At 37.4% G+C, this 22434-nt stretch overlaps 1 protein-coding gene and 1 long non-coding RNA gene across 6 annotated transcripts in view; one reads left to right on the forward strand and one right to left on the reverse strand.

The window, feature by feature from the left end:
* The window catches only part of csnk1g1 (casein kinase 1, gamma 1), a 112694-nt gene that overhangs the window by 81830 nt on the left and 8430 nt on the right, over positions 1–22434 (reverse strand). For all 5 annotated transcript variants that reach the window (XR_015494722.1, XM_087259263.1, XM_087259262.1 and 2 more), the window contains 3 exon segments: positions 7290–7606; positions 3796–3836; positions 26–95 (listed from right to left, as the gene is read on the reverse strand). Coding sequence is in view for 4 of the 5 variants with exons in the window: in XM_087259263.1 (XP_087115389.1) it covers positions 26–95; positions 3796–3836; positions 7290–7470 (292 nt within the window). In the remaining variant the exon portion in view is untranslated.
* LOC147843266 (uncharacterized) overlaps positions 1–22434 on the forward strand; it is a 424811-nt gene that overhangs the window by 14016 nt on the left and 388361 nt on the right. The gene's annotated exons all lie outside the window — the stretch shown is intronic.

Genomic DNA, 22434 nt, shown 5'->3' on the forward strand with positions numbered 1-22434 from the left:
AAAGACAGGGATATTATAATCTTACCTGCACTGCCTAATGTTTTATAGAACCGGTACTCCAAATGTAGTTGTGGGGCCCTCGATTTCACAGGTTCCTTTAGGAGGACCAAAAAAAAAATTATTAAAACTCTTACTATTTCACATTAGTTCACAACATACATTCAGGAAAATGACTTCAACACATTAAAGGGACATATTCAAGCAACACTTTAAACATCTGACTCTAGGTCTATGAAAATGTTGGAATGATGACACCTAAATATTAAAGGGGAGTTATTGTGCTAAAATCCCTTTCATAAAGAGTTTAAACCAAGTTGTGTGGCAACAGAGTATGAATATAGCAAGCCTCTACTGGTAAAGTATTAATTATTTTCACACTTATGCTGTTCACACCAGACACGACACGCATGAAAAGTTTACTCGCACATCAAATTCACTTCACAATAGATGTTGATTTGTGTCATTTGCAGGGCTTCTGTCTGCCCAGTGATTCAAGCTTTGCTGCTAAATGGCTAATACAGGGCTCAACAATAAGGACTGCCAGGTGGCCCAGGGCCAGCGTGAGAGACACTTGGGACAGTAGACCGGATCATAAATGGCCCGATTGGGACAGTGCTGCCTTGTCACTAATATTTAATTTGTCTGTGACTATTTGTCAAATTGCATGCATTTGAAGTTTGTGCTTTTAAATCTTTAAATGCTACCTTCTCTGTAATGTCGTAAACAACATATTGCTTTGATTCGTCTTATCTGATTGATTTGACCATGCTATTTTTTTTTTTGTAACTTGGTAACAACCAGTACAGCGTAGAAACAGCAACATGTTGGCTCAAATTAAAAGGCTAAACGAAAATGTCTCTCTAACGTGTTGGAAGTAGACATTTACATGGAAACAACACGACAAATTAATAATGAAGTGATGTTATGCATAGTTTGCCGTCAGTTTGAAAAGTCAGCCACCTTTTTTTTTTTAAATAATTTCAAACTGCAATAAAATGCCTCCACATTTTCCATACTGCTCTTTTTGTTTGCATAACACTTATATTTACAATTGTTTTTTAAGTATTGAAATTCTAGATTTACAGACTTTATTTTTGACACATTGTTTAAAATATGTGGTTAAAAATAGCTATTAACTTCCCTTTTTTTTGGTGGGGCCAGTGAAAATTTTGGCAGGGCAAGTAAAAATCTAAACCACTTGCCCGATCGGACCAGTAGAAAAAATCCTTAGCGTTGAACCCTGTAATATGAACTTTACTAAGAGAATAGCTGTGCTTTAAGCGCTTTAAGAATTCTGAAAAACAGCGTCGATTAGTTCGGCGCCGAGTCCACTAGATCCTTTCAGAGGTGCACCCAGCTCATCAGCTCCTCTAGAAACTATACCTGGATGATGGAGGCTTTCAATGGTGCTTCAGACTAAGCTAAGCCCAGTTTGATGAACTGCTGTCCGGTTTCTGCAAGAGCATTTCCTCTCGGGACTAGTGTTGTCACGATACTGGAATTTGATACCAATCGATACTTATATTTTAAACACGTCAATTTCCCATGAACATTTGAGCACTGTGAAGCACGTTCTTAAACAGCGTTGATATCATAGACTGTAAAATATATGGACTTAGTATCCGTGACCCATAGGTTTCTAAAGAGCGCAAAAGAAGCCACAAGTAGGCGCGACCAACCGTCACCATTTTGTTTGCGCGTCATCACACCCACGGTGGGATACCAAACAAGGGCAAAGAGGCGGACAGTGAGCGGAGCTACAGACATCTGCTAACAGTTTGCTTAGACCTGGTTTAGACACACTTTGCTTTGGGAGAACACTTAATACTTTATCACCTGCGACTCGTTTGTATTCTGACCACTTGTGCTTGGTTGTATACTATATCAATAAAGTGTTTAGACTTTTAAAAACACTGCTGTAATACATTGAGCCACTAAGTTTTGTTCTTATGACGTTTTTCAACAGGAGGAAAACGCGAATTACCTCCAAACACTTTAGATATAGTCTGTGTTAGCTAATGTAAGACTATTGATGAAATCCAGCATAACACTGTATGACAACGCTTCAGATGACTGTTCTAGAGCCTACAGCTAATCAATTCGTCAGATTCTGGAGAGCATTACAGCTCTAAATATAGATATAAACGATAAATGATCTTAAACAAAACAAATACATGTATAGAAATGGTATATAAGTATATAACTTTACTCACATGGGAAACAGAGGCCACGTGAATGGTTTGTGAGCACAATTAAGTGCACTCAGCATGCCATGCCATCTAATAATTGTAGGAAACAAGTCCAAAAGACAGTTGACTGTGTAAAGCCACATAAAACAACACAGAAATACGATAAATATGCCGAGTTCAGTGGCTAATCTGCAAGATTCAGCTGAGGTGACGTGACGGCGACCAGCGAGACCTAGCTGTCACTCAAGTGGCCACGCCCTTAATTATGCAAACTTAATATAACTTAATAGGAAATGGATGAGTTATAAAAAAATTCACCCCCTCACAGTTGTCATTAAGGGTAATATTAGCTGTATTAACCAAAATCTTTTTTTGCACCAGGCTGTAAACACCTTTTTTTTCTGCTGTAAAGTTGGCCATTCTAACAGTGGGTTCAATTGAAATTTGCTCTATTTCGGAGCCAGGAACGGCCAGGATTAGCGGAATTTCGGATGAATTGCAGTTTTAGTTACTTCCGTATTGGCTTCCTGAGGGAGAGCGGGAGGTTGCCGCTTGGTTGATATGCTATTGTGTTCACATGCTCAACAGAAATGACTGTAATTGGCCGTGAAGGTCATCAGTTTACCAAACGCACTGCTGTTTACCAAGAGTAACCACAGATACAGGGACACTGGAGTGTTTAAAAGCTGCAATTCATCAGAAAATGGCTTGTATATCAGCTTATAAACAAACCAGCTGATCGAAATGACTTTAAAACGCTCCAGTGTCTCTGTACCAATCACATTTATGTTGAGCAGGTGAAAATTGCAAATCAGTGGTTTCAGAATGTGCTCAACAGCGCTGAAATGTTTGAAATGTTTGAAATTTCAGTACCAACTGGTATCGAATTCAAGTAGCGTGACAAGCCTACTCGGGACACGAATAACAAGTGCTACATCATAATCACTCCCTTACAAGACCAAGCTAATGATTGGTTAACCTGGCGCAAATATCCACTTAAGTTCAGATTTTCTAACTCGAGTGATTTGTGCAATACACATGTCAAAAAAAAAAAAGATCAACTTGCACCACTTCATTCGGGCAATAACGCAACACAGGATGTCTATTCGCAACTTTGCATTAAATTTAACATGTAAATCACTCGCACGTCTGGTGTAAACGCAGCATTTGATTAACATTCTCCCTTTGTCACATCATCAGAGGGGAAGCCCCGCCCATTATTGACAATCTCTCACTCATTAGCATCAACAGCACGAGTGAGAAGCAGCAGTCTGCTATTAGAGTTTGAATCTGCTGCTATGCTGACACATAGGTGTTTATAGCTCCACCTACTTTTGAAAAGAGGGCTGGGAGCACAATCTCACTTAGATTTAAAGCGACAGTCACCATAAAAGCATGATTTGGATCAAAGACTGTAAGGGGCAGTTTTTAAAGAGTTATAAAAAAAACTATTTCTGTGTTTTTTAAGCTGAAACTTCACAAACACACTCCAGGGACATTACAGATTTATTTTACATCCTGTAAAAATGGGGCATGATAGGTCCCATTTGAAAGAATACCAGCCACTGCTGAATAGGTAGAAAAGAAAAACATATGATGTACTTACCAACTTTATTGCAACGTACTCATTGGTATAGAGATTTTTTCCTACAAGAGTAAAACAGAAACAGGGTTTTAATATAGATGTACCAATATTGAACAAGATGTTTATACTACTCCTGATAGAAAAAAAAGTAACTCTCTTTGACACTGGATCCTTTATTTAAAAGACCAAAATGTTAATTCAGAAAGGAAGTATGTTTCATTATGAATGGCCAACAACACAGAATCATTTAACAATAAAACACCACCATCGGATTTGACAGGAACTATCTTAGTTGAAAAAAATTGATTAATGAATGGAGCAATGTTTAGAACTTCAGATGTGGCGCGATGCGGTTGTGGTTCTTGTCTGGTGTGAGAAATATGTTGAGTCTTTCAGCAAGAGAATACATCTGTAACATTTCAGCTACTCGACCCTCCATTACTCATGTTGCTCACTTGGTGTTGTTGTGCTGGATTTGTTTTCTCGTGCTTCAACTGCGTGGATAGGAAGCACATCAATGAAGGTGGAGTTCTAGAACACTCCCACTATTGTGTAACCGTCACAGACCAATAGTAGCTTAAAAGACCAAAACGAACTCCCCCTTAAAAGTTCACTTTAGTGAGCCATTTTGAACTGTTGAAACAAACTCCAAAGTATCTTAGTTTTGACTGAATTTTGTCTGGAATTACATCATTTCAGTTCAGTAGCGTCATAAAAAAAATGCTACAATAATTAATGCACAAATGACACTTCCTGCCGGCCGCATATCCGATCTAGACTTTATCCAATGGGTCCTGCAATCAGCATTTTTCAAAATATCTTCTGTTTAACAGAAGAAAAAAACTCAAATGAGCTTTTAAACGAGTCAAGAGTGAGTAAATAGCAGATTTTTGGGGGAGTGAACTATCTTTAAATTCCTTTAAAGGAAGGAAAAAAATATTTTCTTTTATTTAATAATCTGCTATGTTGAATTCTATTTAATAAATTACAGATTTTCAGCAAATTTGTAACCCATGAATGAAAATGCAAAACAATATTGTCATTTTAAGATCTTTTGAAAGCCAACGACTGCATGATGATTATATTTCACTCATAGAGGAAACATTAATACAACTCTGAGCTTCTCTTTACAAGGTTCTTCAATCAACAATACACAAGTTGCCCTGGTAATGTTGAAACTGTTGTTTCACTTCATAGAGAACAATGGTGTTGATTCAATGCAACAAACAATACAGACAGCATTAACGGGAAATCACCTTCCACTTTAAAATGATGCTACAACAAAGATACCGCTTCAATCTTCTGAAAAATGACAGCAAGTTGTTTTTGCACCCTGTGTTTGTGAATTTTACCATGTGAGATTTTCTTTCCTTTTATTTGCGCATTAGACTTTTGTTTGAGCATTAACTTCGAATCAGTTCAACTCAACTAGGGTCAAGATTCTGGGGAACAAATCTGTTTGATCAACTAACAAATTGAGGAGGAGTGTTTTAAAAAACATCTTTGAAAATATTATTTTTGCAATTTAATTCGGTACTGCTAGTTAGGGTTGGGTACTGAAAACCGAATACCTACACTCACCGGCCACTTTATTAGGTACACCTTACTAGTACCGGGTTGAACCCACTTTTGCCTTCAGAACTGCCTTAATCCTTTGTGGCATAGATTCAACAAGGTACTAGAAATATTCCTTAGATATTTTAGCCTATATTGACATGATATCATCACGCAGTTGCTGCAGATTTTTTAGCTGCAAATCCATGATAGGAATCTCCCGTTCCACCAGATCCCAAAGGTGCACTATTGGATGGAGATCTGTGACTGTGGTGGCCTTTTGAGTACAGTGAACTCATTGTCATGTTCAGGTAACCAGGCTGAGTTGATTCAAGCTCTGACATGGCGCGCTATCCTGCTGAAGGTAGCCATCAGAAGATAGCTACACTGTGATTATAAAGGGATGAGCTATGATGGAAGGAAGGCTGTGATGTTAACATAATATTTAATTGGTATTAATGGGCCCAAAGTGTACCAAGTAAATATCCCCCACACCATTACACCACAAGCCTGAATTGTTGATGCAAGACAGAATGGATTCATGCTTTCATGTTGTTGATGCCAAATTTTGACCATACCATCAGAATGTTGAAGCAAAAACAAAAATCGAGACTCATTAGACCAGAATGTTTTCCAATCTTCTTTTGTCCAATTTTGGCGAGTCTGTGTGAATTGTAGCCTCAGGAGTGGCACCTGGTGTGGTCTTCTGCTGCTGTAGCCCATCTGCTTCAAGGTTGGATGTGTTGTGCGTTCAGAGATGCTCTTCTGCATACCTCGGTTGCAACGAGTGGTTATTTAAGTTACTGTTGCTTTTCTATCAGTTGGAACCAGTCTGGCCATTCTCCTTTGACCTCTGGTATCAACAAGGCATTTGCTCCCACAGATCTGCCGCGCACTGGATATTTTCTTTTTCAGACCATTCCCTGTAAACCCTAGAGATGGTTGTGCATGAAAATCCCAGTAGATCAGTAGATCCTGAAATACTCAGACCAGTCCGTCTACCACCAACAACCACGCCAAGTTCAAAGTCATTTAAATCACCTTTCTTCAACATTCTCATAGTCGGTTTGAACTGCAGCAGATCGTCTCAACTATGTCTACATGCCTAAATGCATTGAGCTGCTGCCATGTGATTGGCTAATTAGAAATTTGCATTAAACAGCAGTTGGACAGATGTACCTAAAAAAGTGGCCGGTGAGTTTTTATTATGCACTGGATGACTTTACAAATCTTGTATATAATAAATACCATTAAATATTACAATTATAATAATATCAAGAACAATTTTTTTTTTTTTTAAGTATCGCTTTTGGCACTGGTACCATTTTAAAAGTATCAATTCAGCACTGGTAAGAAATAACAAAAAACAATCAATCCTCAACCCTACCACTAGTAAAACACAAATTACACACTTAAGTTTTATAAATGTTCACATGGCTTAGGTCAAAAAAAAGTAAACAACCTGATAAAGACCTTGCAGGTCGAAACGTCTAATTAAATGGTCTTTTGAGAGCTTAAGTGGCACTGTGCCGACTCTATTTACTTTTTCTATTGTGTTTGGCTTCATCAAGCACCTGCTTTAAAAGTTTTTCTTTAAAGGGGCACAATGACATTTTTTTAGGTCAATGTTTCCCAAACGACTCACTAATGATGGTGACCAAGGAACTCCAGAGCTCCTGAGATCAATTCTCATCTTGCACACTCCAAAGAAATTTCAATCTACCCATTTAAAATGAGCACAATTCTTGAGGTTTTTTTCTTTGGGAGGGCAACAATTGTTTTATGTTCGACTGCATAAATTTGTAAAAACAATTAGGTCAACTTAATTTGTGTTAGGACAACATGAAAAAATTGTGTGGCAACCCAGCATTTTCTATACTGCACTATTAAAAAAAGAACGCACCCCAGGTTTCTCCGTGGGCCATTTTTTGCACATTTATGAAACTAATTGCTTCTCTTACCAAGCTTCAGCTCTCCAAAGTTGCCACAGCCGATCTTCTTGCCAACTCTGAAATTTGGCCCCACCATGAGGACCCCAGAGGACGCAGAGGAGCTTGAGGGCCGCGAGTGCCCGCTGCGCCCCTGGGGCACTTTACTGCTCCTCACCGGCCTATCGGCCTCCTTCTCTCTGGGGTGATCCATGACTGCGGCGCCGGAGGCACAGATATCCAGATGAACTAGGCCGGAGCCCAAAGCAGACAGCTCAGGCCAAAGGAAAACTCATGGGACGACGGCTGTTGGCACCACTGCCGCTGAACCAGTCACTGCCGCCAGCACACTGAGGAGAGGAAAACAATCAAACTTAGTATGTCTGAGCATCATTAAACCTCTGAAATCATCATTTCAAGAACATCAAAATATCTTTTTGGAAATAATCAAATTTTATTGATTTAATCTTTCAAATAATCAAATTAATTTGTAGACTGGTTGGGGGATTTTGTAAAAACAAAAGAGCAAAAATTATATTACCAGTATTTTTTGGTTTTCTGAAAGTCTACCAGTATTCAGGTACGCAATGTTAATAACCAAATGTAAAATACCACTGTATAGTCTTCGTTGTATATACAAGCAATATCACACGAGCAGCAGCACGATATGGCTGTATATCGGCACTGGTGGGAGGCGTTACTTAGTGTCCCACCAGTGACGATATATAGCCATATCACACTGCTACGAGAAAAAAGTTCAACGGCATAAGTGTACAAAAAAAAAAAGGTCTAAAAACCCTTTCACATGAGTAACTACATTATTTCGCCATTCATTCACATCTGCAGCTGACGTCAGAACAGCAGAAGCCGTTACTAATTCACCAACAACACTTTAGAGTTGTGAGCTAATGTTTAAAGCGATGACAAAACAGGTGCTCACATTTTAATATTATAAGGCTGAACGGCATGAAATGTCATCAGTCTACAGAGATTTCCCAGTATTTCTCTTGCAATCGGGAGATCACAATAATTAACCCTGAAAAAGCCAAAGCAGCACAAACACTACCAGATTACTGTTGTGTTTGCGATAAGGAAAAACACTAAACACATGCGAGCATTTCTTCTTTCTTTTTGCTGAATAGTCTGCAGTAAGGGAAGCAAGAAATGCATTGGAAACAAACAGATGGCCAACCAAAAAGTAACTTAGGGTTATACAAAGAGTGGACAACACAAATTGCATACATTCCTGATATGTGGAGTCCCATCTCACACTCAATACACAACAATTAATATGGTATATACAACACTGCAACATAAAATAGTGAGAGATATTGATATTATATTGATTTATCAGCTGTAGTTTGAAATTACGAGTTTTTCTCTGTCGCCATCTTGTGGATGGACAACATCAACCGTCTTTGATCTGCTTGATGACAGGCTAAAAGCCGCTGACGTGCTGTCTCTCAAATATACTAAATGTTAAAATAATTTATAATGCACTGTCATTATAAATAAACTGCATAGTTGCAATCTAAACATCTACATTCTCACCTAAAAAACCCCAAAAGTATATGGTTTTGTCCAACAGCTGCAATATTTGTCAAACTGTAGTGAGTTTATTGATTGCTGTAGGGTTGGGCCGATATACGATGCCATCGTCCATTGCCGATGGCCAATAGACAACACGATGTTGAGCCGGCATCGCCGATCCTCCGCCCCACCCCCATCTAAACTCGCTCGCGAAAAATACACACTTCACATATCCCACATCTTAGTATTAAAATGGCATTTTAGAGCGAAGATGATCCACATCCACACAGTATTCTACCTAGCATTTCTGAACAGCCCTCCGTCCACTGAAAACGCACATCACGTGACCAAACAAAGGGCTCGAAATTTACCTTTTTGCTTGGTAGCACTGGTGCTCCTAACTTTAAAAATTTAGGCGCATAAGCCAAAATTTAGTCGCACCCACCAATTATGAGCACCGTTACTACAAGTGTTATACAAACATATTTATTGTATTTGAAAAAAAAAAAAAAAAAAAATGTATATATATATATATATATATATATATATATATATATATATATATATGCAAGCGTGAGGAAAATATGTCTCAACGAAATCCCGTTATTACAAGAAAATATATTTTTATAACATAACTGAGTGACCAAAGCATACACGGAGCGCTCACCGGCCCTGCACGCACTGCTGGACATGAATCTGTTAACGGTATAACTGTGCTGTTCTCACAAGTGCTGTCTGATATTGCACTGATGCTTTAGACACATACTGTACCTTATTATATGCATACATGTTAATACTAATACCGTTTTTTTTAGGAGTAGCGATATTAGTTTACTCAGTGCAAGCCCGTTTGCGATGGTGTACGTGGTGTTAAATTTGACATATAGCTGCCACTTGCACGGCAGACAGCATCTGGCGATTATATGAAAGATTAAACAGAAGCTCTCGTGCTAGATGTGGCAAACAGTTACCTAAAAACTCCATCACACAGACTTTTCATAGCGGACTTGAAGCCAATGGAAGTCTTCTACTCTTGGAAAAGTGTAGATGGTGGATTTACACTCAGCACATGGTCACTAGTAAGATGTGTCATCATTTATAACTTTAGATGCCATGGTTTCTAAAACAAAATCTGTCAGTGTTATCTTCATTCTCATCTTCAGCGCTTTACAATTTTTCGCGGTAGTAGCTCTCTCTGTCATCCGAAGCCAGAAGGTGCTGACTGAGTGATTGACAACTTATATTAACCAATCATTTGCGTTCAGTGCTAGAGCAGTGGTGGGCCAATAAGAAGAGCGCGAAGGCAGGGCAAGCATTACAGACTTGGATTTGTTTACTGCAGCAAGTTGACATGACAACTGTTTTAAACCATTCCTGAGCGCTGCGTTTCGCGTTTAAAGTGCAGACAAAGAGCTTAGAGATGCATTCTAAGGGAATGTCTCCTCGATCCGCGCATGTGGTGAACATTTTGCAGTAAAAACTGGTGGCACACAACAATTTTAAGCACTCGCAGAAATGCTCCCAATATTTTTAAGGTCGCATAGATACAATTTCGGGCGCATATGCGACCAAAATTGTCACAATTTCGAGCCCTGAAACACACACACAGACACACATTCAGATATCCCAAGTCTCCCGGAAGTTCTGGGAGTCTCTATGAATTTGCGGATCTCATAATGAGTGATAATCTCCCGGAAATCGTGGGTCTCCCTCCCGGTCCTCAAATAAGTCACGCACCCTTCTCACCCCCGGATCCCTCCCCGCTCTTCAGACACATTGCGCGCAGTCTTTCTACCTATTATAGTTTATTAAAATATTAATGACAACAGAACAGGAGTTGCTCTACAAATATATTTTTATTATGGCAAGAATAAAAACAAAAAAAGAAAACTTAGTTAAAAATACAGACGTTATTTTAAATTTAGCCTGTTCCACAATTCACACATTACTGTCTGGCGAGTTAATGTTCTTTTCTTATGCTAAACAGGCAATAATGGCCCTGACCATTATCACCAACACAGTCTAGAGAAACAGGCCATCATTATACTGTAAACTGATCAAATATTCCTTTCCAGTTATCAAAGAAATAATTTGTTCCTTCATTATTATTTTGTAACTATTAAACCGTTTTAAAAATCAAAATTAAATATATACATCAGAGTAAAATCTATGAATGGTGGAAAAACACATTTCTGTAATTGTGTGCATCGGTCTCCGCTTTTGCCATGACCTCTTTTTTTTTAACAAACTTATCCGTCAGGTTTTTCCAAACCTTTTGACAAAAACATTCCTTCTTTGCCACAACAGTTTCAATTTCTATCCAAGAATTATTGGTCATCTGGGCCCGGTTTTTCAAAAGGTTTAATCTGGATAAAATTGATCCAGATTTAGTAATCCTGTTTTTGCGATCCGTGATCACGTAATCCAGCTTACTTTTTGAGCCAGTTTTTCAAAGCAACATCGGATTGGATCAATCTGATCCGGATAGGAACTTTTCAGGATCACTAAATCTGGATAACCAGTGCTCAAACAGGATAGGACATCATAATGTAGAACTATAGATATGTAAAGAGCGACAAGTAGTATAGCCAGCGTGGGGCCAATATAAATGTATTTTTATTTTAAATGAAAACTAAAAAAAAAATTATAATTATTAAAATAATAATAATAATAAATAATAAAAACAAGAAAAACCCCACCCCATCCTTTTTCAGCAGTCCACTCATCTGAGACCTACAACACTGTACATTGAGGATATTTATAATAAGTTTCAAATATAGATGTAAATCAAAAAAAAGACTTAATGTCAAAAACTCCACAATAATTTCAGACTTCCTCATCTAATGTGGAGAGAGCAGCTTGTCTGAGCGTAGCCTTTAGGAGGCGAATCTCAAGTCATTGGCCTTGGTTTGCTGCAGTTTGGTTAGTGTCAGTTGTTTCTCTGCCAGACGAAGCTGTGCTTCTGCCCTTTCAGTCTCTTTTTGCAATTGTTGAAAGTGATTTAAAAAATCAGTGATTGCCATTCTTTGCAATTTTTTTTGTTATTCTGTAATCATTGCATGCATCACTAATAAATATTCTAAAAAGAAAAATATTTTCCATCGTGATGAATATATATATATATATATCAATTAGTGACAGAATAAAATGGATTGTTTTTGGTTAATTTTGACAGCTGTTTGGGGGATTATTTTATGAGGCCAAACTCTTTCTACTTTGCTGTAGGCCTGTACTGAAAGGCTGAATACGTTAAAGCCTATACTCACTATAGCCTGACAGATGAACAAATAAAATTAAAACCTTATGAATAAATAGTATATCTCGTAAGATACTGCATGATCCAAAAATAGTATTATTTAATACATTTTTTAAGTTTTCATTACATTTTGGACATGAAATTCACGCTAAATCTACCCTTCTTATGGGATCAGTTTAATCCAGGTTTTTTGGATCTAAGTGATCCAGATCCTACAAAAAAGGTCTGAAAAACCCAAACTAAAGGTTTGATCCGGATCAAAACCAAGATTGGATTACGTGATCTAATCCGATTACGTAATCCGTTTTTTCTTTTGAAAAACCCTATTTCAAGATTTGATCCAATCCCTTATCCAAAATCCTAGTGGATTACTTTTGTAAAACCGGGCCCTGGTTATCTCTATGATCACAGATCAAAAAGATATCTGTACAGGCGTACCTGTTTGAGACAAAATCTCTTCAAAGCGGTTCATATTCTACTCAAATCAATTACAGCCCCGCGCAAACTGTTTGCTCGAGTCTCAAAGCAAAAAAATCATGCGCTTGTTCCGCAATGACGTCACATTCGCCGCGGACACGTCGAGTATAAACCAGGCTTGAGGAGGCTGTACCAGTGCTGACATTGCAGAATATTGCACAGCTATCAGCCAATCAGATTCAAGAACCAGATAGAACTGTAGTATAAACACAAATACAATAAAAATTTACAAATCGTCACCTTAGAATTATAAGGTTCTATCTGACATTTCTGTCAAAATTGAGTTATTGACATTCTTATTGAATGAAAACTTATTTACATTATGGGATTTTTTTTTAAGTTGTTTACATTAAGACTTTTTATTTAAAAACAATTGTTACACACATACTGTTTGCTATGGAATGCAAAAACTTTGAAGCTCAATTTCTCAAAATCAGTCAGAATGCAGATAGAAAATGATTTTAAAAAATCCATTAAATCTAGCTAAATCAGCAGGTTCGTGGCTATAGAAACTGCAGAAATAAAGGTGCTGCTCTGGTTACTGCAGTAAACAGGGCTTTTCACTGGGATCTCATTTGAATTTAAAGAGAGAGTCATCAAAAATGGCACAAGTTGAATTACAAACGCATTCTAGGGACCTCAAAATCTTTTTTTACATCATGTGAAAATTGGAATAATAGGTTCCCCTTTAAGTTGTCACTGTTGTCTTCGTTTAATGATATGGTTCTTTATGCAAAAATGTCCTTAAGTCACAGTCTAGCAGTAACAGCTTGGCTTCATTCAGAATCAGCAAGCTAGGTTACCATCCAAGGATGCAAAATAAATGCAGTGCTTCCCACAGGTTTGAAAAATACTTAGCCCGACTAACTATAAGCAAAAAACAAAACAATTTAATTTTTTAAAATAATTTTACCTATTATGACACGGTTATACACTGTTTCTTTTCAATGGGTTAGAGCAAAAAAAAAAAAAAAAAAAAAAAAAAAGACTTGAAATAAAAAAAGAAATCCACTATTTCTCTTTGATGCTATTCACGAGCCATGTGCACCCACTGACAGGTAAAATCAGGTGTTTGATGACAAACAAATTAGAATGGCTTCAAGCAAGAGAGCACTTATTTGGATTCAGTGGGAAACAATGACTATGCTGAGAATTCTCCCACCAGTTCTTACTGCGTACTCTCATACAATACCACTAAGTTTGTTGAAGGAGTATGAATGAAAAGTTAATGAATGAAATGGCAGAGCTGGCCTGTTATTTGTGAATTTGTATCCGAAGTTGTCTCCCAAATCACATATGGTGCAATGACAAACATAAACTAGGGCTGCATGATACAGAAAAAAATCTAATATTGCAATATTTTTTTTAAATTCTGAGAATCAGAATCAAATTAGCCCTCCTTTGATTTTTTTTCTTTTTTAAATATTTCCTAAATGATGTTTAACAAAGCAAGGAAATGTTCACAGTATGTCTGATAATATTTTTTTCTTCTAGAGAAAGTCTTATTTGTTTTATTTCAGCTAGAATAAAAGCATTTTTTATTTTTTTAAAGAAATTTTAAGGTTAATATTATTAGCCCCTTTAAGGTATATCTTTTTTTTGATAGTCTAGAGCAAACCAACATGATACAATAACTTGCCTAATTACCCTAACCTGCCAAGTTAACCTAATTAACTCAGTTAAGCCTTTAAATGTCACTTTAAGGTGTATAGAAGTGTCTTGATAAATATCTAGTCAAATATTATTCACTGTCATCATGGAGAAGACAAAAGTTGTTAGAAATAAGTTATTAAAACTTTTATGTTTAGAAATGTGTTGAAGAAAATCCTCTCTCCGTTAAACAGAAATTGGAAAAAAAATAAACAGGGGGTTAATAATTCTGACTTCAACTGTATATTGCAATATAAATAATATGATAACAATGCTGTTTTCTGATTAATCAGTAGGCATCAAAACTCACACAGAGCCACTCAAGCAACCGTTTATGGTGACTGTCTTGTTCCAAAGTGTATGACCTCTTTTGGTAAATCTGTGTTCTCGGTTAAGAGAACCTAATTGTGGAATGATTGACCTGTTAGTCTAAAATTAAATGTTTTTAGTAGTGTTCTTAAAAAGTGGTTAAAAGCAAAACAGCAGTGTTAACACAAATAGTTTACTTTTACCATTTGATATGCTATTTATACTATATACTATTACTGTTTGTTTGATCATGCCGCCTTTGCTTTTGCCTTATAGTAATTTTATGTAAGGAATCAAAATGTTGTTTTATGTCAAGCCTTCTGTGTACAGGTGTTGAGCATAAGCAACTCTTCCCTAACCTTAACTTGAAGCAAATGCATTTGGTTGTCCAGTGTAATTGTGATGTCCATGTCAAAATAAATAAATAACAAAATACAATCTCAAATAAAAAGTAAAAAGTAAGTAAAATCTTACACAAACCTCGACTTTTCCAGACATCGGTATACCTTGAAAACGATTATCGTCCCATGCTTAGTTGAATCATGATTTGGAAAGAAACTATCAATTTAGATTGATTGGGATGATTCTAGGAGCGCATAAAATATTAACAATCTAAAATCAAAAGTGAATTTCAATAAAGAAAAATATTCAAATGAAATAAACAGCGTTTTATTGTTTTCCGAGGAGTTAAACTTTATTTGGGTGTACAGTAATTGAACAAAAAAAACGTAAATAATACTGTGTCTTGGTTTTAAAAACATTTCAATAAAATGAATCATTATTAATTGTTTAAACTTACAATTTCTTATGCCTGAATGCTTTTAAATGGATTTTTACAGCATTTCTCCCCAGTAGTAAAATAGCGGCTCGAGTGCTGTGCCTTCTTCAGTGTCAATGAATGACTTTCCAGCAAACTCACAAGCAGTTGAATTGTGCACCTTTTTAGGAGTAGGAGCATTTTATTTTACTCTCGCCTCCTTCGCCAGACATTGCGCATAGGAGATAAATGACGATAGTTCGTAATAACCAGTTATGATCTATAACTAATTACTATTACTACTAATAAAATGAATCATTATTAATTTTTCAACTTACATTTTCTCATGCCTGAATGCTTATAAAATCCTCATACAGTCACAGGCCCCAAAAACCACTTCAGGCTTAACATTGCCTATACTAACGATGTGACTATTGCGAATGATCACATTGCGATATCGATGCTGAAGGGATATTTTATGCAGCCTTAAAGACTGGTTTATACTTCAGCGTAGAGTGATCAGCGTAACCCATGGCGCCTGCCTTGAGCGTAGTCGTGCATTTGTACTTTTGCATGCATTTTATGTTGCTATGCAATAACATTTCAGAAACGCCAGCTGGCAGTAGGTTATGTTCCTCTTTATTGAGTTTATTCGCTGGTGTTTTGTTTATTCTAAACGCTACCTTAATGTACAAGTAGCTAAAACTCGTTCATTAGGATGTGGGAACCTGTGGACGTGCAACAACTTTAATCATAAAGTAAACACAAAACAACAGTTTCCATCTGGAGCTATTTCACCAGACTCTACACTTGTAAACACTCGCTCCATCGAGCTCGCGGTTTTCTGCCCCACTAACGCTAGTCACAGTTACCAAGTCGACCAATCACAGAGCTGTCAACCAATCACGACCAAACTAAGCATCATTGCGATGTGTAGTAGGGGTTAGGGTTGGGCCGATAGACGATGCCATCGTCCATCGCAGATGGCCGACAGACACCACGATGCTGAGCCGGCATCGCAATCCTCCGCCCCGTCCCCATTGCAAATCTGCTCGCGAAAAATACACACTCAGGCCCCGTTTACAATAATAGGTCTTAGTATTTAAATGGCATTTTAAAATGAAAACGATCCACATTCACTCTGGCGTTTCATCTAGCATTTCATAGCCTTCCACACTGGCGCTGGAAACGCACATCACGTGACCACACACACAAATGCACAAACACACGCACATTGTCATGCGCTCGAGACAGTGGGTCCAGGCAGTCAACGGGTTAGCAGACTGGTTCAATCTTTCGCTTTCACGCTTGTACTTAGTAATTTTAGTGAAAAGAAAACCTCAAATACTGTTGGCAGGTTCCTGTTGGTTGTGCAGCTTTTTTACCAACCAAGTTTGTCGACACCATTATAACGACACCGATACCGATCCCTCTGCCTATTCATGTCTATTCACAAGTCCCGCTGAGAAAGTGATTGACAGGTGGTTATTTGTGTGGAACTTATCTTTATTTATTTATGATTTTGTTATGGTTAAAATAAAGACCATGTGGGTCAGGTAAAACGGTATGCTGCAAATTATTAATTCACTGCCGCCTATGATGACGATGCCATCGTCAATCGCAATGTTTCATATTAGACATTGTACGATGCCAAACTGGTTGACATTGCCCAACCCTAGTAGGAGTGTGAATCTACACTGGTCTCACGGTTTGGTTACGATTATCATGCCATTGATTCGGTTTAATTCGTTATCACGGTGCATTGAGTATGCTTTCCAAACATGATTTGAATTTTTCTTCACAACACAAGATTTTTTTATTTTTATTAATCTCTATAAATATATTTATATATTATTTGTAACATATTATTGTACTTCAATACAACCAGTAAGATATATGAACTGCACCTTTAATTTGACCAGCTCAAAGAAAACACTCTATTTGAATATATCAAACAAAACTCCAATACGTGCACAGAAGACAGCATGAGCATTTATAGCAAATAAACTAATGTAAATACCATCCTGCTTGCTTTTTGAGTGCTGTCTTATGACTCGGCATTGTCTTCACCCGCTCAACATAAAGGGCTGCTATTGGCTTTAAAAATTAAACCGCTGTTTACCAATGAGTGACGCAGAAAGAACGGTTGCGGTTCCGCACCTCAGGTACGATCGTGTCTGGATCCACAAGTATCGCTGTAAAAGCCGAGAGGATAGGAAAAGTTAACTCACAAACAGGCCAGCTGGTCAAATGTCCAAAGTGTGAAAGAAAGAAAGAAAGAAAGAGAAAGAGAGAGAGAGAGTTTTACAGCATTTCTTCCTAGTACTGAAAACACAGCTCGAGTGCTGTGCCTTCTTCAGTGTCAATGAAAGACTGTCCAGCAAATTCACAAGCAGTTAAATTGAGCATGATTATCTACCTTTTAAGTAGTAGGAGTGTTTTATTTAGTTGCCCTCGCCTCCTTCGCCATAGTATTCAACTGCGACATTGCGCATAGGAGATAAATGACGTCAGTACCTAATAACCGTTTATGATCTATTACTGAAACCATATCGTATTGACCCTATCTGCATCACGGTGCACCGAAGAAACAATTAATTTTGACACCCCAAACGTGTAGTAACATTTTTTAAGAGTTGCATGTCAGCCACAGTGAGGGCTATGTGAGAATTAAATAAAGATTCGTCACAAATAGAATGAAACTATTGACTACTGATCTACAAAGTAACCACATTTTAATTACCAAAACATAGCAAAATATAAAAAAAACGAATTATTTTTTCAGTGTTTTGTGCATGGTCGAAAATTGCTGGTGCATCTCTACTAGCTTTATCATTTGCAATCCAGTAGGGACTATCCAGCAAAGCCACTGCTTTTTATCATAATGTGTGTATGCAGGCAGACCACATGATGTTGTTGTTTTTCTAAACGTGCACATGCAGGCCTGTTCACGGATGACAGATATGGGTCACTTACAAACTTAAAAATCAACAAAGGCTTGAGAGAAACAAGAAAAATCCCCAAACGGGAGCGTGACACAAAATTGCTGCTCGCATACGCAATCAAGCACAACCAAGGGCAGCACAAAAGCAAACACATAAACACAAAACCACAGGACCTAGAGAAGCCACAGTCTCAAGATTTAAAAAGTCCCATTAGAAGAATAAAAGATATTTATTTTGATGTTTAGCCCCATATTCAAACTGAGTGACCTATATTTTCTCATATAAACTCCATTGTTCTTCATATGGCCGCACGATATTGAAAAAGAATGACATTGAGATGTTTTGATGTAGACAATTTGTTGGTACCCTTCAATTGTGTCCTGGCCATTTCCATTAGTTTGCCTTTTTAATGCTTCTGTTGAACCACAATTCGAAAGCAAAATCTGATTTTAGTTTATAGTTGGTTATTTCTAATTATTAATGACTTTTTTTCAGTTTAAAGGTTTTTTTTTTTTTAGAACCCCAAGTTGTTCACGATTTTTGTGGGTTATTTTTTGTGCGATAAAATTGACAAATTTTGTGGTGGTAATTCCGAGAAATTTGCAGACAATTTTGCAATTAAAAATATCTATAAAAAAAAAAATATATATATATATATATATATATATATATATATATATATATATATATATATATATATATATATATATATATATATATATATAAATCTTATTTCCCATATTAGGTAGCCTACTATGTTAGGTGTGCAATCTGACAAAAAACAGAAATGCGCGCACATCTAAAAAAATCTCGAAGGCAGGTGCTCGATCAAAAATAAACAGTAGTAAAAGATCAAAAGAAAATCGGCACTTTGCCACTTAAGCTCTCAAAAGTCTTTAATATCGTTCACAAGTTTAAACCTACATGGTCTTCATCAGGTAAAACAATACAAATGGGAGTACTCAAGAAATAGTGAAACAGCTCTACCCACGACTCCTGCAATCACCACAATCAGCCAAACTCATCTCCGAGAGGTTTAAATTTGGATTTTGATTTAAATTCCTTTTTGTAAGTGTATTTATATCCTTCACCATGGCATACTTAATATATGTGTATTTATTTTTTCCCCTTGGCTCACTGACTTTGTGGTTGATTGATGTGATTGTTTTTTGCAGGTGTGATGCGCTATATACTCCCTCCAAGGATGTAAAATTTGGATCTGTATTTAAATCTCTTTTGTAATGGTATGTATGTATCTCATATTGTCATATGTATATTGCTTGTAAGTATAGTGGCTGTTAACTGGCTTGTTGGCTGATAGTGGTGATTAATTACAGGAGTTATGTGTAGAGCTGTTTCACTATTTCTTGAGTACTCCTATTTGTCTTGTTTTACCTGATGAGGACCATGTAGGTCTAAACATTGGGAGCGATATTAAAGACTTTTGAGAGCTAAAGTGGCAGTGGGCCGACTTTCTTTTGATCTTTTGCTAAAGTGTGCAATTTGACATTGACTGACACAAATAATAATAATAAAAAAAGTTTTTGTTTTAATTGTGGTCTCTTGTCAAGACAAGATCTAAAATGCTAGGGATTAAGCTAAAGGAAGGTGGCATAACTCTTTTTATCTACAAATCTCTCAGATTTCACTCCTGGAGCATCTGACATCATGTGCCATACACATAAGAAATGGGGTAGGGCTTCCCCTACCGCAATGCAACTAAAACACGGATTGTTATAAAACTCGTCGCAGGGAAGCATTTTCTCTAGTTAACAGCAGGGAATAGGGGTTTAACGATACATTTAGCTTACACAATGTGTATCACGATATAATGTTCACGATTCGATATGTATCACGATATTTGGAATAAAAATTAAAAATTAAACTGAAATGCAAACTTTATTTAAAAAAAAAATTAATTACCAAGTAAACTATTTTTTATGTATTTCTTTTGTTTCAACTTGTTAAACTGAACCTTCTTTAAGAAAATAAATTAAACAGCACTGTCTCTGGAAAATAAAACAATTTAAAAACTTCTTATAAAATATTATTGAAATTATTCAATTTAATTGAATTTAACAGTAAGAGCTTAAAGGGTCACGAAACACCAAAACACATTTTTTGAGCTGTTGACAGTCGTATATGTGTCCCACACTGCTATAAACACTATTAGAACACCTATATTTTACTAAAAAGTGTAAATTGGTTGTTTTTGCGTTATTTCAAGCAAATTCGTACTTAGTGTTTGAAACAAATTTTTGAAGCTGCGTCACGGTCATGACATAATAGCCTGTATTCCAGCGTGCAGACTGGACGTCTGTGCCAGAGTGAGTCTTATTACATCTTACAGTGTGATGCATTAATGCATGAGTAAGGCTTGGTTCAAACGAATCAGCGCGCTCTATTGTGCAACTTCATTAATATTCATTAGTGTCACAGTGTTTTTACGACAGAGACGCCACGTTGTGTTGGCAAAACAAGCGTGAAGTGTTGCTTTTATAGTTTGCTGCCGTTAAGTTTTGTTTTCATTTTCCCTCTGTGAGAGCCCAGCTGGCGTCACGTGTGGATTAACAGTGTACGCGACGCTCGACAACAATAACTTACGTATCTAAGGAGGAACATTGTTTACCTGAGAGCTGTTCTCATCTCCAAACGCTGAGATCTGGATTCGCTTGTAGTATTCTATTCATAAAGACTGGTGATTGTCCTGTCTCTACAGATTTGGTAAGTGAGTGACCAGTACTCTTTGTTTATTCAGTTTGCTCGTATCGAACTAAGTTAACTATTGCACCGAGTCACAGAGTGTAATCACGTCAGCATCACAACCAAACTTTAACCTCGTGTAGGGTTTTTACCGCATTTAGTGACCGGAATAACACACGCGGCTTTCTGACGCTACCTGCCGTGTGCATCTAAGTTTCCGGGAAATGCAGAGGTTTTTTTCTCTCATTCGCCGTGCGGTATCAAACATTGCATGAAAAATACACACTTAGAGCAGATCCTCGAATCAAATATCTTGTTTGTCGCGAGGGGCATGAATGAATTCCCTGAATGAAAGAGCCAAACTGCAGTTAAAGTCCAACATTTAATAATTTGGCAAATAATTCGACTACAGATGTCCATGTAGGTTAAACACCATCACTTTCTCCTGTCTGTGTATTTTGACTCTGAAACTCGCGCGTGCCCAAATAGACACTCCCACACCCTCCCACTTTAGTTCCTCCGACACTCCCCCCTAAACAGAGCTGGACACGCCCACTTTTCTGACTTTTTCCAAAGTAGAGGTGTGAAAACACCCTGCTGAAACGAGGGGGTTTCATGGCCCTTTAAGGCTTTGCTTGGTCACTTGCGTTTTTTGTGTGAGCAATCTACATTTCCAGGTAATCAGCAGTTCTATAAAATAATCCTGAACTGATGTGTATCTGTCTGAGAGGTTTTTATGGATGGCTGTCTTCATGTTGGCCATGATGAGTGACAGTGTGGCCGTCTTTTTATTACACAGGACAGTCGTGGCTCTTTTCAGCAGTTTAGGCAAGTTTACTATTTCTTCGGCGTTGCTGATGTCGGCGATATCAAGTGTATCATGTTGACGTGCATTTTTATGTACCTCTGTACTCAAATGAGTTCATGCTCGTCGTAATCATAACTCTAAAATGCGATATGACTATTTAAATAATGTGCACGCTTTCGGTTTCATTTCCACTGCTGTTCATACTTCCCACGCTGATCCTGAACGATCACTCTGTTCCACAAACTGAATGTTGTTTACTACTTTATTACCTGTTTGTCACAACCTGCAGGTTCTGTTCACTGAAGCAGACGTGCGCGAGTCTATCATAGTCCGCCCTCTGTAGTAACAGCTCATGGTCAGCTCATGTCATGTTTGATTTTGCGGCCGTGAGCACATCATTATATGAAGACAGAATGATATTTTAGGGTGAATTGTACCTTATAAATACAGTATGTGACTCTTTCAACACCATTAGGAGGTATCCATGTCGCTGTGCAAAGTATGTAAATCACTGTGAAGACTTTAAAACTTAAGGCTATGTTTGACCCAGTATGCGTGTCAAAAAGCGGGCGAGTCTAAAGCAATGACTGTACAACCGAAATGTTGCCAGACGTCTGATTTTGAGAGGATGGGCCATCCTCTATTTCAACTCCACTCATCTTGGTCTGCTAACATTACTGCTGCTGCAATCTGAACTCACGTGCGACAGCAGGTGGAACGTAGCTCACGTGCAAACAGCTCAA

The sequence above is a fragment of the Danio rerio genome, chromosome 7, assembly GCF_052040795.2.
Source record: "Danio rerio strain M-AB ecotype USA chromosome 7, GRCz13ab, whole genome shotgun sequence".
Taxonomy (NCBI): Eukaryota; Metazoa; Chordata; class Actinopteri; order Cypriniformes; family Danionidae; genus Danio; species Danio rerio.